Source organism: Eublepharis macularius, chromosome 8 (genome assembly GCF_028583425.1).
Source record: "Eublepharis macularius isolate TG4126 chromosome 8, MPM_Emac_v1.0, whole genome shotgun sequence".
Taxonomy (NCBI): Eukaryota; Metazoa; Chordata; class Lepidosauria; order Squamata; family Eublepharidae; genus Eublepharis; species Eublepharis macularius.
The window spans coordinates 33,427,514-33,443,653 of record NC_072797.1 but is presented as its reverse complement, the minus strand read 5'-3'; the positions used below and the strand labels follow the sequence as shown (position 1 = coordinate 33,443,653).

Below are 16,140 nucleotides of genomic sequence, written 5' to 3'. Positions count from 1 at the left end.
GTCGGGGAGATCTCCAACAAACAGCTGATTGGAGGTTTAAATGCCCCTTTCCATGCTGCTTCATGGTGCCATTTTTGGAGGTGCCATTTTTGAATGGTCCTGCATGTAGATGATACCATGCAAAAGAAAATTAAGAAACCTGGAGATAAGTTTATTTCCAGACTGCTACTTGTTGTGCTAGATGTTTTTTTAAACTTAATAGAAGATTTTTATATAAGAAAACATTGAAAAGTGTGATTCCCAACGTAGGTATGAATTGGTTTGATTCATTCTACCACCCCAATCTGTTGCATGTATGCATCCACGCATCAGTGGATCTTGCGCTGTAGCAATGGTTCGCAACTGGATTGGGCTATCAATGAAGAGAAGTCCTGTTGTGAATGAATTCTGTAGCACAATATTCAGCGTTATGCAGATGCAACCAAGGCCTCAGTTGTTTCGGAATGTTATGCCCTTTATTAATGCATGAAGCTGCCATACTGGATTAAAACTAGTGGTCCACTTAGCCCATTCTTTGACTAACAACAGCTTTCAAGTGTTTCCCAGGCCTGCAATTCTTTTAATGGAGATTCCAGGGGCTGAGTCTGCCGCCTTGTACATGCAGAACATGCATTCTAGCACTGAACTCCCCAGACTTTTGTGTACCCTGTGAGAAGTGAATGTCCCTCATGAATGCAGAATGCTAAATAACTGTCTATTCAGAAACCATCTTCTGCTCCTCTATTAGAAAGCTGCATTCAAATGAAACATGACAACTTTAATTCAATTATGTACCAGTTTGGTGCAATTAATATCAGCCTTGAAAATTTAAATGCCTAGTTCTCTGTATCTGTGCTCTTAATTGTAGTGATTTAGCTTCTAAAATCAGAGTTCCAGCTTGCCTGTCCTTCTTCACCAGTTCAGAACCTGCTGTGTGCATATATTTCTTACAGTCGGTATTTCTTACAGCAGCTACTAGCATTAAGGATGAGTTTCCTGGGGACCAGTGGGAAATGTCAGGCATTTCTGAAAATTATTGGTAACTCAGATTGTAGGTAGACGATCTGTATCCTGCAGCTGAAAAATAGTCTGGTGATTATTTTTATTTTACAGAGTAACTTTAAAAAGGAGAACATATTCAGTTTCCGTACTGAGAGTTTTAAGTGCACAACTACTTCATTTAAAAACATGGCTTAAAACACAGACTTCCAAAGAACTAATGCTGATGTTTCTTTCCTGTCCGTTGGGTTAGATTTTCATGTATGTACACAAATAACAAAACAGAGTAAAATACCACCTAACTGAAAGAGAGATGTTAATGTGCTCCCATTAAGTGAGTGCAGTTCTCTTAACCATTATGGCACCAGAACTGCAGTTTATGCATTGACTGGTTAACCACATGTATTAATCAATGTGTTCTTTATACACTCATGTATAAATGGCAGAAAGTGTGTGTGTGTGTGTGTGTGCAAATGCGTTCATGTCAGTGCATGTGTGCATGTGTGCAGGCCTGGTTCCAAAGAACTCTACACACACTTGGAGCACTTTGGTGCATGTCCCAGAACTTCCCTAAATTTATTCCTCCCACCACAGTTCCTTGTACCGCATTGGAGGACACTCATATCAGTACCTCAGATTTAAGGAACAGCCTGTAGGGTGACAGACCATAGTTTGTGAGGGGTATAACTGCTCTGAAAGTGGAAACTTATATGGACCTTTGAAGAGCAGCCACACTGTATCTATTTAGACGGGGTGGGGAGAATAAAATACTAATGTTTTTCTCTGTTGTATCTACGTAATTTCATAGAATTTTGAGCTGGACCTATATTAGCAGCCTCGTCTTATTACAGCGGTCTTAAGATACATCCACGTTTTCCTAGGTTGGTTTGCATTTTGTGAAAGCCAGGCAAAGGGAGCATGGAGAACAGCTTGCGAGAGTAGGCTTAGCTCTTGATCTCACAATACCCCCAATGTTCATACTTGAGAGGGTGTAACAACATTCTGAAAAATTTCTGTCTGTTAAAATGATGAGAAGAGAATGCTGTTAGAAAGATTTATTAACAAGCCGGTTTCCAGGATCTCCATCTTGTTAATAAGACTACCTTCTACTTGATGCGCTTGGCTTTTTCTCACCATTTTTCTGCAGTGTGATATGGCTTGCCTTCAGTCTGCAGGTCTTTGCTACTCATGATTAGCTGTTTACTCAGGCCAGAGTTGGGGAATCAGTCTGATCCTGCTCTGTTTTTGGAAACTGTTCCAGATAGGGTTGCCAGGTCCCCTTACTCTCCTGGCAGGTCCCCTTACTCACCTGACACTCATCTTTCTAGCTGTCTTTGTGTGTGCTCCCAGGGTAGCGCAATGATGTCACTTCTGAGAAGTGGTGTCACTGCACAGGGGATGGGAACGCTGTCACGCTTCACAGTGGGCTGATATGGGCCCCAAATTGGTCCATGATGAATTGTAGGAGCCTTCCCAGCCCCTGCGTGAAGACGTCACTCCCGGGAGTGTTGTTGTTGTACTGTCATGGGAGTGTGCCTGGAAGGCCTGTTCCCCTTCCTCCCCCCCCCACTTGCCAGGTGAGTGGGGGCAGGGGCGGAGGGTGGGAGCAGGGGATCCCCTGCCCCCACAAGAGACCTGGGATCCCTAGTTTCAGAGCTTCCTCTTTCCCATAACCAGTCCAAAGACTTGGACAGTATAGTGATGGCTTCCTCTCAGTGTAAGCCTTACCTCACCTTACGCTGAGGAGAGGAAGCCATCAGTATACTGTCCGGGTGCAACTGCAAAGCTTACTAGATTAAGCCAAAATCAAAATCATAAGTGAGCTGGTCTTTCCCTATTGCTTTTTTTCAGCTCTCACCTATGATTGTGATTTTGGCTTAATCTAGTAAGCTTTGCAGTTCATTTATTTACCAACTTCCTTTCATTATTCAGACATTTGAAAGAAATCACTTATTTATTTACGGTATTTATATGCCGCCTCTCCAGAATCCTGCTTGAGGCTACTTGTAAGTAAAACCAATGCCCTAAAAGTAGCATACATTGTCTGTATTTTAAAAAAGACACGGGCATAAAAGGAGGCCGTTCTGCCCAGATCTATGTATCTTACAGGGTATCTTAAGCAGAATTTCTCCCTTCATAGGCTGTTGAAATCAGTGACCTTAGAAGATTGTAACTCTGTTTAAGACGTCTTTGTTAGGGGCTGAAGAATTCTGTCAATATCACAGCTGCACAGCAACTCTACCACATCTGTGAATATTTTGGGCAGAATGTCAGCAGGAAGGCTTTTATTTACACATGTAGATTCTGTGTAATGCAGCTGAATACAGCAATTCTGGCCTGAAATTTTACCAAAGAAACCAAAGATATTACAAGATTTCAACGAGAAGAATTCCACCCTCTTTGTTTAGTTTATAGATGAAAAGGAATCCTGTTTGTACAAGCAACTAATTTTGTTTCTATGCTGACTCTGGCATGTATCGTATTTGGTAGCCTGTGGAAGCAAGATGTTGTTCCATCTGAAGCTCAGTGGGAAGCAAAAATGTGGGATATTTCTCTAATGTATGAAATTACCCACCAAATGAGTAGTTTGCAAGGCACCCAGGTAAGCTATGGTATTTATTTATTTAAGTATTTGTATCCTGCTTTTGCTCCTGGAAGCAACTTAACAACAACAAACACACAACATAAACAAACCAGACAATATGTCTTGGATGAACCAGCAACCAAATCAGTCCAAGGCAAAGTCTGTGAACCACAGGTTAAAAGCCAAAGGGCCGAGAGCTCCTCAGCTTGTCCCTCCAGCCCCACTTAAGCTTTATATACTTGCAGGGAGTAGAAGACAGACTTAGCCCACAAGAAACTTGGCTGCAGCTGGCTTGCTGCCAAGCAGACCTTCCCCAACCCACGTGCACCCAGCTGTCATTATAACTGAGCTTCGATATACTGAAATTCCCAGATGTTGAAGTATATGGGTTTTTTTCTAGTACAGAAGATGAATACAACTGACAGTTAAGTAATAAAACTAGTTAATCAAGTCAATTAGCAAAATAATCATTAGCATTTCAGCGAAGAGTCTTAATGAAATAATGAGGTTGGTTGGCTAGATATGCACATTCTACAATAGTATTTCTTTTGTGTAGATCTTCTATCAACAGTCAATAGAACTGCTTATGAATGATCTCAGCCATTATAATTGGTCCAGCATATACATAACTAGCTTGATGCCCGTGCTTCGCTACAGTATTTAACGACTTTAAATCCAGTTATAATATTTATGGGTATGTTAACATTTTTTGGTTGGGGGGTGGGGGCGGGTTGAGTTGGTTTTGTAGTATAATAGCATAGTACCCGAGCTTCACAAAAGTGTTTGAATAAAGCGAAGCATGTTGATACCTAAAACTGATGAAGTGAATTTCTAAATGTAACATTTATTGACGAGATTTTGAAAAGGAAAAGATTGTAGTGCAATAAATAAAGTGAAAAATACATGCAACCTTTTTTTTTCTACTGAAGGACCTCTTTGTAGACCTCATTGGTGATTTTCCACTCAGGATCAACAGGCTGCTGGGTGAGCTCACTCTGGAGCAAGCCTCATAGAACTGCCCATGTGAGAAGCACTCTTCCCTCAAGTCAATTCCTGCCATCTTCAGTATCTGCCCCTGGGACTTGTTAATCATCATAGCAAAGCAGACCTTGAGGGGGAACTGCAGTCTCTTGAACTCAAAAAGGTTATCTAATGGTATGCATGGTATGAATACTGACTCCCCCTGAGCACTGCTGATGAACAATGTGGCCTCAATGATGTTCCTGTAGAGGGCTTTCACTCGTAGTCTGGTGCCATTGCAGAGCTTGGGTGGGCTGCGGTTCTGGACCAGTATCACTGGAGCCCCCACTCCTAGCAGAAGCTTGTGGGCTGGGAAGCCAGGAGGGTTGAGCATGTTGAGGAACTCCACAGGGTAGTGGACCACATCATCCGTTTGCACCACTGAGTCCACAGACCTGTACTCCATTTCTGCCCCTTCGAGGGAGTTAAGTTGTGTTTCATTAATTATGGCAGCCTTGTCATTCTTGGGGGTCAGAATGGCAAGCTTGCACAGCCCATCCATGGACTACTCCCTGATAGTGGCGAACTACAGAATACTTAACCAGAAACATCCTAATCTCTTGGTTCCCATTTTATTTCCCCCATTCCCCATGCAGCGGAAAAGAGAGATGTGTTTTAGCTGCAGAATTCAGTGATCAATTAATCATACAGCCTTGATATGGAAAAATATTCAAAATAATGTTGTTATGTTCCAAAGTCAATGATGAAAGTACCATTATTTTTCTTATAAACCCCATCCCCCCTTTTGCCTTCCTTCTCCTCATTCTCCTCCTTCAAACTATTTGCAGACATCTTATGTAAAATTGGAGAGACTTGTTTGGCAGATCTTTTAATCTCAGAAGCAGGACATCCCTATCCATTCAAATTAGATTTTAAAATGTCCTAGTATTCTATGAGTAAATTAATCTTTTCAAATAATTTTTGTAAGGTTTCTGAAATTAGAAGAGTTTGGGATGCTAGCATGGCTAAATCCTCAAATCTCTTATTTTGAGTGGCATTCTCTTTCAAAATCTCATCCAAATCTTCCCACTCAGTTAAGAATCCTGATGAAAATACGCCAAGAAATCATTAGCACTAGTGGGCGCAGGAATATCATTAACTATAGAGATTGTTTTTGGAAAGATATTCTTTAAAAACTCATCTATTTTACACTGTTTACTAGCAGGCATACTTTTCACTTTATTTCATTTTCAATTCCTTCAACCATGGGTTGGTGGGATTATAGATACAACCAGGGGTCATTTCGGAGAAAAAGAGCTGGAGGAACTCATTAGCATAGCTCATTAGCATATGCCACACCTCTTGCCATCGCCGAACGTGTGTCATTAGTATAACTGATTTGCATGTGCCACACCCCCTGACATCACCTATTCTGGCTGTTTTGGACCCAATCCTGGCCATTCAGGGGCCGAAATTGGGCCCAAAATGGCGGAAAAGGGGCCCCCAAATGATCAGGATCAGGCTGCTGATGAGTAGGAGAGTGATCCACCACCCGTCAGAGGCCCGATCCAGGCCATTTCGGCCCCAATCCAGGCTGAAACGGGCCCAAAATGGCTGAGGGTCAGGTGGGTGGGGCCACTTGTCATGTGACCTCTTTTGGGAACTACTGGAACTGCGTTCCTGTGCGTTCCCCCTCGAAATGAGCCCTGGATACAACAGAAACAGAAGAAATCAATAAAACAATAAATACTAAGATAATTTAAAAACATATGCAAGAAATCTAGCAAGAGCTTACAGCCAACCCACATCATTTGAAAACAACAGTTTCAAAATAATATAATTATTAGAGCACTGAACATCAGAGTTAACAAGAAGTCCCAATACATCACGCCTACCTTCAAGAAACAAAGGACAATATAACAGCATGTGTAAGATGGTCTCTATTGCTCCAGACGTACAAGAACTATTTCTTTCAATCCAGGGAATACCTTTAAGCCTTCCTGTATATTCAGCTGTTGGGAGTGAATTATATCTTGCCAAAAGAATTAAGTGTCTGTGTTTGGGTTTTTTTATGGTAACCAAATAATTAGCAACTATAAAGAAAGTTGCAGGAATATAACCATAATACAAAGAAGAACATGTCCTGTATGAATCAGTAATTAACCCAGATCAGTCGTGTGACAAAATTACTTCTGTTAAAGTTTTCAATGAATAATCTGAATAGTAATTAAACAGGTTATCATCTAACGAAAATCCCAGTTCACACAGTTTATCAAAAAAGGCATTTGTACTTGATGATAAAAATAAGTCTTGCCTCATTAGGTGTACTAGTTGACTCGCAGGGTCTAGTAAGAATATTTTTAACCACATCTTAATAGCATATTTCCATGTGATTGATTATAAGGAGCACAGTCCAATTTCTAGATCATAGAATCATACAGTTGGAAGGGACCTCCAGGGTCATCTAGTCCAACCCCCTGCACAATGCAGGAAACGGCTCTTAAGAGGCAGGGCGCCCCCGACGTACCCTCAGTTCCTCTTTTGCTTCCGATACTGGAGGTTCTATTTCATTCACTGTTTGAGGTTCATTGTTCAGCGTTGGTGAAGATGTCGGAGAAGGCCCTGTTTAAGAGGTGCGTCTCCTGTGATAGGAAAATGACAAGATCTGATGGTCATTCGAACTGCCTGTATTGCTTGGGGGAGACCCACAACACACAGGCATGCAAACACTGCTGTACCTTCACCCCGAAGGCCAGAGCAGAACAAGTGGTGAGATTGTAGGCCTCATTATGGCAACAGGCCATGGCTGCGACTGACCCACCATCAGGGACAAAGACCTCTGCTGCGTCGAGTTCTTTGACTCTACCCAATCTGGGCCTTCGGCAGCAAAGACACCACGCTCCCGTCTGTCCCCAGCCCATACGGAGTCGTGCCCATCATCGGATCCAATCGCCCTAATGACCCGCAGCTGTTCGCTGCCGGCGATACCTACCTCAGATCTGACTCCCTTGGAGTCGAGGACTCCTTGGAGCAGGACACATTTGGCACTGACTATTGTCCCAGACCGTTCACCCTGGTCCCGACGGGACGATTCCGGATTGAAGGCTTCAGGTTCCAAAACTCCTTGGAGCAGAACGCCTTCCATGTTGCTCATGTCTTTGGACTGAAGGTCCCCTTGAAACCAGCAGAATGAATCTTCCTTGGTTCCAAAGGCCTCAGAACTGATGATGGTATCGGATCCACCTTCGAATCTGGAGAAAAAGAAGAAAAGACATCACTCTTCAAAGCACGAGAAGGCGATCATAGAAAGTGTGATCTCCTCCTAAACTGCTACTGAGCCTCAAGGGGACATCGGATCCAAGCCCCGTTATAAGAGGCATTGAGGGTCGGGCGATCATTCACCACCCCGCAGTTCCCCTCGTTCTAAGAGCGGGTTGGAGGAAGATGTGATTCTAGTAGAGAAGCCCCCTACTCCATTGGGGTGTTCCAGGTCACTGTACCATGGCTCATGGTCATCGCGCTCTTCCCTAAAAGGACGAGGATGTTCCAGGAACTATCCTTACCAGTGTTTTTCCGTAACCAGAATTCAGAGGCTGAAAAGACCCTTCATTCTTTAGATGTACGTAGGGCAATTCTCTTTTACTTAGATTGTTTAAAGCCTATTAGAGTAGATTCTCACCTATTTGTGTGCTCCAACGGAGGGTAAGAAGTCTAGTCCCCAAACCTTGGCTCGTTGGATTGTTCAAACTATTTTGTTGTGTTATAGAACTGCGAACTTACCTTGTCCGTTGGAAGTTAATGCTCATTCCACCAGGTCTCAGGTGTCATCGGCAGCTGTCCTGAGAGGGGTTCTGATCCAGGATATCTGCAAGGTGGCGATGTGGGTGTCAGCTGACACGTTTGTTAAGCACTATGTCCTTGATGTCCTAGACAGAAAGGAGACGGCAGTGGGCACAGCAGTTCTGCAATCAATTTTCCTGTGACAACTAATCAATACCTCCATCCAGGTAATTAAGCTTTGTAATCTCCCAGGTAGGACTGCACAGGAAGACCGTAGATGAAAAACAGTGTTGCACTTACCTGTAACAGTTGTTCATCTAGGTCTTCCATGCAGGCACACATACCCTCCCTCCTTCCCCGCTAATGTCTTTGGTACTTACCTTAGGGCTCGGTGGCGAAAGAGGACTGAGGGTACGTCGGAGGGCGCCTCACCTCTTAAGAGCCATTTTCAGTGGGAAAAGCAGCCATGCATGCGTGTTGAGAGGTGAGAGCGCCCCCTAGTGGTTCAGAGCTATAAAAATCTCTGAAATTGGCAGGCCTGTGCATGCGCAGTCCCATGTGTACCTGCACAGAAGACATAGATGAACAACAGTTACAGGTAAGCGCAACACTATTTTTCCTAGTTACAAAAAATCTGACCCAACAAATTAATGTAACTATAAGTCTATTGTTAGTGGTGGGCAAGTTATATGCTTCTCTGCTTTACAAGAAATTATTATCATGGATACAGGATGAAGCTATCTTGGGACAAAAGCAAGTGGATTCTGTAGAGGAGTTAGTGTAGTTGATCATGGGCATACTCTACAGTTTATCATAGATAAATATACCAACTCAAAGGATGCTGTTTTGACTGTGTCCTTTATGGACCTCAGAGATGCCTTTGACATAGTACCTAGGCAGAGATTATGGGACAACTTGAAGAAATTGTCTGTTGACAATTGAAGAAATTGTCTGTTGACAACTTGAAGAAATTGTCTGTTTCCAGAGATGAATTCCATTTGCCTTATCTAGCTTGTGTTAAATCTTCAAGATCTGTAGTAGGCTTGTGTAAACTTATAAGCTCCTTCTCAGAGTATTGCTCTAAAGAGTATCTATTAACTTTTCTAAGTCAAATGTTCTTTTTAGCAAAAAGCAATGGATGAGGAAGTATAAGCGGACAATAATAGGACAGTCTATGGAGCAAGTAGAGCAATTTAAGTATCTAGGAGTTATATTTCAAGCAAATCTTTCTTAGAAAGTACATTTGAATTCTGTTGTAAAATCAGCCATAAGTACTGAGGAGACTATTTCAAGTTTCTGTTACTCTTCAAGACAATATGTTCCTAAAGCAGTTTTCTGGGCAACTGCTGTATTCTGTAGTGGTAGGATCAGAGTGGTAACAGATAATATTGATAGAACATTATTAAGGTTCCTTATCTTGGGAACTCTGAGATGTGTCAGGAATAGCTTTGAGAGCAGAGATCGGGTAGATGTCTTATGAAGCAAAGATGTGGTGGAGAGCATTTAACTTAAAAACTAGAACTAGGATTTTGAAATCAAACTTTAGAATCAAATCTTCTTGGATTAGTAATGTTGGATCATTGTATGAGTAATTGGGGTAAATATTTGAAATGCAAATTTTCTTGTTTGGACATCACCCTTGATATGATAGAAACTATTAGTAGTAGTAAGTTCATCTAAATACATTTGAAGTACTAGCATGTTGGTTAGAGCTTGCAGAGCATGATCCTCTCTTTCAGTTAGTATCCCTCTTTCAATAAAAATGCCAAATTATTTGAGTTAGCTCTCCCAGAGTTGTAGAAGGGTATTTATTCTTGGGAAGGTTTTGTGGCCTTCCATACTCTCTGGATGTGGTACTAACCAAATGGATACTATAGATCATATTCTTTTGGAGTGTTCTGAATTTTTAGATTGGAGAAGTAAACTTATTCTTCCTCTGTTTAAGCAGGATTTTATTTCTCTTGAAGCTAAATATTATGGGCTATTAAGAGATGAAGATAAACAAGTAAATTTGTGTGTGGCTAAATTTTTGGTGGCTATAGTAAAATCACGCTGTAACTCTGGTAGTAAACTCTTAAGTTTCCCTTTTAGAAGATGATGGCTCGCTGTTTATGACTTTGGTCGTGGAAACAGTACTTAAGAAGAAGGTAGACAGACACCTAAGACAGTCTTGTTGCCACTTTACCATTAAAAGGTGCTATGGTTCACCAAACAGAAGTACAACGTTTGTCAGCATTCATCTGGATATTGACATGAATTTACATGGAGGTAGCCAGTATTCTTTCTCTATTACTGTATTGGGCCTCATTCTAGAAGAGCAAAGTTCACCGTACATTTGTTGATAGGCATTGATAGATAAATATTTGAGAACTAAGACGTCATGGGTCACAATGTGCCCTGCGTGCACTTCAATGGGATGTTTTGTCTGCAATTGAGCAACGGGCAGCTCTTGAGCTGGCAGGGCAAAATTTCCTCTGCCCTCACTGCCAAGTTCATAGCAGGAGAAATTCCCATATAGATCTGCCCTTGTAGAAGTTGAAGTTAAAAACTTGCTGGGGGAAAAGACCTTTAATCCACAGACACCGATGTGAAAAAACAAACCAATGAAGAATGGTAAGTAGCATGCGCCTCTTATTTCTAAAGCAAATCATTCAGTTCCCTGTGTGGAGTTGGCTTTGCAAAGTCTCCCTTTGAAACATAAGGAGTGCTTCCTCTTCTTTGAAGGGCCCTGAAAGCTACCTTTTCTTCTTTCATTACAAAAAGGAACTTGTGGCCCCCAGCAGTGTTCCTCCAGCTGCTCCTGCAACCGTTGTGAGCTGTTGATGTACCTGCAGTGCTATCAGACAACAATGTGGGCAAGAAGGCTCCCACTCCTCTACCATTGGCAATGGCTGATACCAACCTCAGATTGCAGTTCCAATTCCAGTAAACTCAGGATTCTAGCTACTACTAGGAGAGCAGCTGTGGTTGCAGCACTAAGAGCCACAATAATGTCCATTGTGAGCGTATTACTTCTTTCCTTCCCTTTATGTAGGGAATACTCAGGCAATCCTTCCGTCTTATCTTAAACTTGTGGTGACATAATGTGAATGACCATATTGGTCCATAGTGAAGCACATCAGGAGGACTTGTGCCGTCATTAATGTTAGTTAATTTTCTGTAGTTACTTTATATTCTAGCATCCAAGAACCCACCATGGGCAAGTTTCATATTTGATCATTTGAGGTGCCTGGAACAGTATGACAGTGGGACAGAGGAGGCTGGGTAGAGGCTGGGCAGAAGGTGGGTGAGGCTGGGCTGGGTGTTTCCCTTGCTGTTCCAGGTGAGGCAAGTCTTCTCTGTGCTAGGCAGGGTGAGGCTGGGCTAGACACCTCATTCCCCATGCTTTGCAGGGCAAGGGGCTGCTGGCTTGAACTAGCCCCTCATTTGGGGCCAGGCTGGCCCAGGCACAGGGTGGCCCCCCGTCATTGGCCCACTGGGACTTCTCCCCAGTGGCCTTAATGGCCCATCTGCCCTGTCCTCTTTGTTGCTAGAATATAAGGCATTTCTTCATAAGAATGTAGCTTCCTAATTCATTGTTATACTTACTTCGTTGATTTTGTATTTTTGCCAAGGGTTAATAAAGCCTTATTAAGATATTTGTACAAATTGAAAAGTCTGTTTAAATCAAAACAAAGTAAAATTTTGCTCTGTGATATGTAACGTTGGTTCTTAGGACGCATTTACTTTATTTCACTGTCTGTTCATTACTGTTGGTTCTTTTAGTCTGTTGTTGCTGTAGAGTCATACTGGGTTCAGAGTGTGGCATTTTTACTTGGTCTTTTTAGTGTTGTGAATTGTCCCCTCTCCCTTACAGATTTGTAGAGAAATTGTAGAATCAGGCTTCTTGCATAGGCAAATCACTTCTACTGTGTCAATGGAGCTGTTGCAAGCAAAGGAGGGCAATCCCCTTCAGGTCTTTTACTCCTGCATCCACCAGTATGGGTAATTCTGCCCTGCAGTGAGCTATGAAGCAACTTGCTTCCCTCTGTTCCACTTCTCAGTGCAGATGTATTACATTTTTCTTCTGTCCTACATTCCAGTTGCTCATGGTGGCAGGCATGGTTCTCTCCTCCCCTGTTTTATTCTCACAACATCTCAAGGTATCTCAAGTTGAGAAAGAGTGACTGGCCCAAGTTCATTTAGTGGGCTTCTTAGCAAAGTAGGGATTTTAATCTGGGTCTCCCTGACCATGGTGGGAGCGCCAAAATAGATGCAACAGCATCTTTGTGGCTGCCAGGGGGATGTCACTGCCATTTTAAGTCATTTTAAAATGACACAAAGCACAATGCTCGTCTCCCCCTCTGTGCCTCATCAAGTGCCAGAAAAGCCGGGGGGGGGGGGGAATGTGGCAGTCTCAGCAGTTGATAAGGTGCACAAGGGAGCAACAAGAGCACTTCATCCCACTAAGCTGCAGACCTGATCAGGACAGGGCCATCACAGCATTTTGATATTACTTTAAAATGGCGTCTTCATCCTTGTGGCAGCTGCAAGAAAATTGTCACATCTAGTTTGGCCTTGACACTCTTAGACATGCTCTGCTATTCCCTGCTGATCATCAGTCACTGGCAGGGGAGATATTCATGATGCCACTGCCTGCAGGGGAAAAGAAAGGTAATTTTTAAGTGGGCAAGCTTACCACTGGAGTATTTTCAACTATAAACTATTTGCATCAGCGATACAGCATTTTAAAAAAGCATTCCAAGCATAATCTTTATTGCAAGTTAGATTCAGTTCTCAGAATTCATGTTTATTTGCAGCTTGTTTGACTGAAGAGGCATTTTCTTTGTTAGCAAGTTCAAGGCCAAGAAACCACACAAAATGACAGTGTCAGAAGGATTTTTCTTGGTACCTGACATATGAAACACAAAAAGAAACCTTGGGGGGATTTTGTTCAGTTTTGGTTTTTCATTGTAATTATTGTAAACACAGTCTCTTAATACTAATAAAGCAGTGGAAGGGGAAAGAGAAGAAGGGTGTTTACAAAAGCAAAAGGATATGTCTTGTCTGTAACTTTTGCTGAGCCGATATCTAACCTGAAGTCTATGCTTGCATGATATACAATGAATTGTCCTGTGCAATTAATTATCCAATCAAATGAATGAAATCAGCGCAAGAGCACTGAAACAAAGCAAAACTTATCCTTACGGTATTTACTTCCCACTGTCTGTACTATGATTTATTTCCAAGTAACACCCAAAAAAGAATGATGAAGACTGCTGATTTCCATTCATTTGTAAAAGGCAGATTGCAAGCAGTGTTGACTCATATTCAGATCAGGACCACACAGGGAGGGGAGGGGAGATCAGAAGCTGAGAAATTCAGCATGAATGTGGTCATCGGCCAAACTTATCTAGATCAAGATTGTTGCTTCCATGTGACTTCAGTCCCCATGCTAGAATGAATCAGGGCCAAACTTTTCGGAACAAGATGCTTTTCCCCTTACAGTCACATGGCCACTCTTAGAAACTCCTTTTTAGTGTCCCACCGAGGCCCACTTTGGCTTAGGATTGCAGCATGGGGGAAGGAGGAGCTTCTGCCTCCCTTGCACACTGCTTTTCTGTCCAAATCAGCCTTGTATGTGTGTGTTTCTTACCTCATTTTGGAGCTGCTCATACAGTATTCCAAGAAATAAACTACGTTTCCCATGCTGGCACACAAGAATACACAATGCATTCCATTAGTGGATACTGAACTGCTATTTGAGATTATATTTTGCCGCTGTCTGGTTTGGATGAAGGAATGGATACTGTTAAAAAATAGAAGACTATTGGACCTTGAAGGGCACGATTTAAAATTTGGGTGGTATGGGTATCTATGGTATGACAAAGTTAAGGCCAATGCAGAGTTTAATAATCACTATGTAAGGCGTGCCATTCTGAGAGTATGGAATAAATACAAACCTAGGTTTTGTTTGAAAATACCTCTCTGGTTGTCATCGCAAGAAGCTCATTTTAGAAGGGAAATGGTGAGTCCACCGAACTGGTTAACTTATCAGGACTTATTGGAATTCTCTCAAGGCCAAGTTAAAATTAAATCAAGAGAGAACTTAGCAGCAGAAGGGCATGCTTGCCAGTGGTTTTCATATATGCAAATTTTGGAGAGATTCAAATGAGACAAGAAGTCATTATTACTTTGAGCAATCTACAACTGAATTTGAAATTGCCCTTTGTACAAATGATATACATGTTATTTCTAAAATATATAAACTTTTGTTGAGGTTTGAGATGGAAGAAGAGCAAGTAAAAGCATGTATGATTAAATGGGTAAAAAATTGTGGACATGACATATTAATGGAGCAATGGGAAAATATGTATTAAAGAATTTTTTTACAAAATTATGTATTCTTGGTATATGACTCCTGAAAAGTTGGCTAGAATGTATAAGGGTGCTTCAAATGTATGTTGGAAATGTGCTAAACAAGAAGGGACATTTTTTCATATGTGGTGAACATGTAAGAAAGCAAAGAGTTTTTGGTTGCAGATACAATCATCGATTCAGAAGATTTTAAAGATTAAAATTCAGTTGAAACCAGAGACTTTTCTGTTGGGAATACTGGACAGCCAGTTGGAAAAAAGCTTTGGAACTTTGTTTTTATACTTTATAATGGCAGCAAGAGTACTTTATGCACAAAAGTGGAAAATGCCTACATTGCCTACAGTGGAGGAATGGTGGATAAAAACTTTGGAGTTTGCGTCAATGGCAAAAAACTTACTTCATTGATTAGAGAAAGGACATTAGTTAACTTCTTGACTGAATAGAAACCATTTATAAACTTTTTACATGAAATGGATAACAAGGATTTGATGATATCTGGATTAAGAAACATGAACAATAGAAAAAAGAGGGCTTTTATGATTAACGTAGAATAAGTGAGACTCTAGAAATGTTTGTTGTGGAGAAAATCGGAACTCAATCTGTAGTGTAATTTAGGGTTTTTTAAAAAAAAATTACACACACTTTTTTCCTTATTCTCTATGTTTATTGTTTATATTTATTATGTTATGGTTTATAGTTTATAGTTTAAATAAAGAAAATTCTACCCCAAAATACTGAACTACTATTTTGGATACAAAACTCCTCAATCCTGTGCATATTTACTCAGGACTGCGCCTCAGTGAGTTCAGTAGGGCTTAGTCTTGCGTACATATGCATAAGACCGCAACTAAGCCTGGTGTAACATCTCAGAAAACTGTTAATTAAAGCAAAAGATACGTCAAGTAAGCATATAGTATACCATGATTTTTTTTTCACTGCAGACTGGGGCAAATTACTGAATTCTGCTGTGTGTTCAGGGTTGCCAGCCTCCAAGTGGGGCTTGAAGATCTCCTGGAATAACAACTGATCTCCAGATTACAAGAGATCAGATCCCCTAGAGAAAATGGCATGTTTAGAGGGCAGATCCTATGACATCACATCCCTGCTGAGCTCCCTTGCCTCCCCAAACCCCGCCCCCTCAGGCTCCTGCAAATTCCCAGGAATTTCCCAAACTGAAGTTGGCAACCCTATGCATGTTAATAATGTAGTGTGTCTTTACTAAGAAGGTAGGGGGGGATGTAGGTAGTAATGCTCGTTAAACTGGACAGTCTACACACGGACGTGCCTATTTTTACTCTGTGAAATGGTAGATGGTATGGGATTGAATCAAACTGGATCAGAGGAGGGGAGAAGAAATCCTTGTCTAGGACACGTGGTAGCTTTCAGCAGCCCTGAATCTAAAGACCATGGCCCGTAACGCTATTAAATCTTGAATCTAAAATTACTTAACTTGACTGCCGAGATGGGATAAAAATCTAATA

General features: G+C 41.6%; 1 protein-coding gene across 4 annotated transcripts in view; it reads left to right on the top strand.

Moving 5' to 3' along the window:
• PDE4D (phosphodiesterase 4D) overlaps positions 1–16,140 on the top strand; it is a 741,318-nt gene that overhangs the window by 13,401 nt on the left and 711,777 nt on the right. Inside the window, exon 1 of one of the 4 annotated variants that reach the window (XM_054986994.1) lies at positions 10,752–10,915. The exons of the other annotated variants lie outside the window; for them this stretch is intronic. Coding sequence (XP_054842969.1) covers positions 10,913–10,915 — 3 coding nt within the window. The 5' untranslated portion in view covers positions 10,752–10,912. Of the gene's footprint in view, positions 1–10,751; positions 10,916–16,140 lie in introns of those variants that run through there. 4 annotated transcript variants of the gene reach the window in all.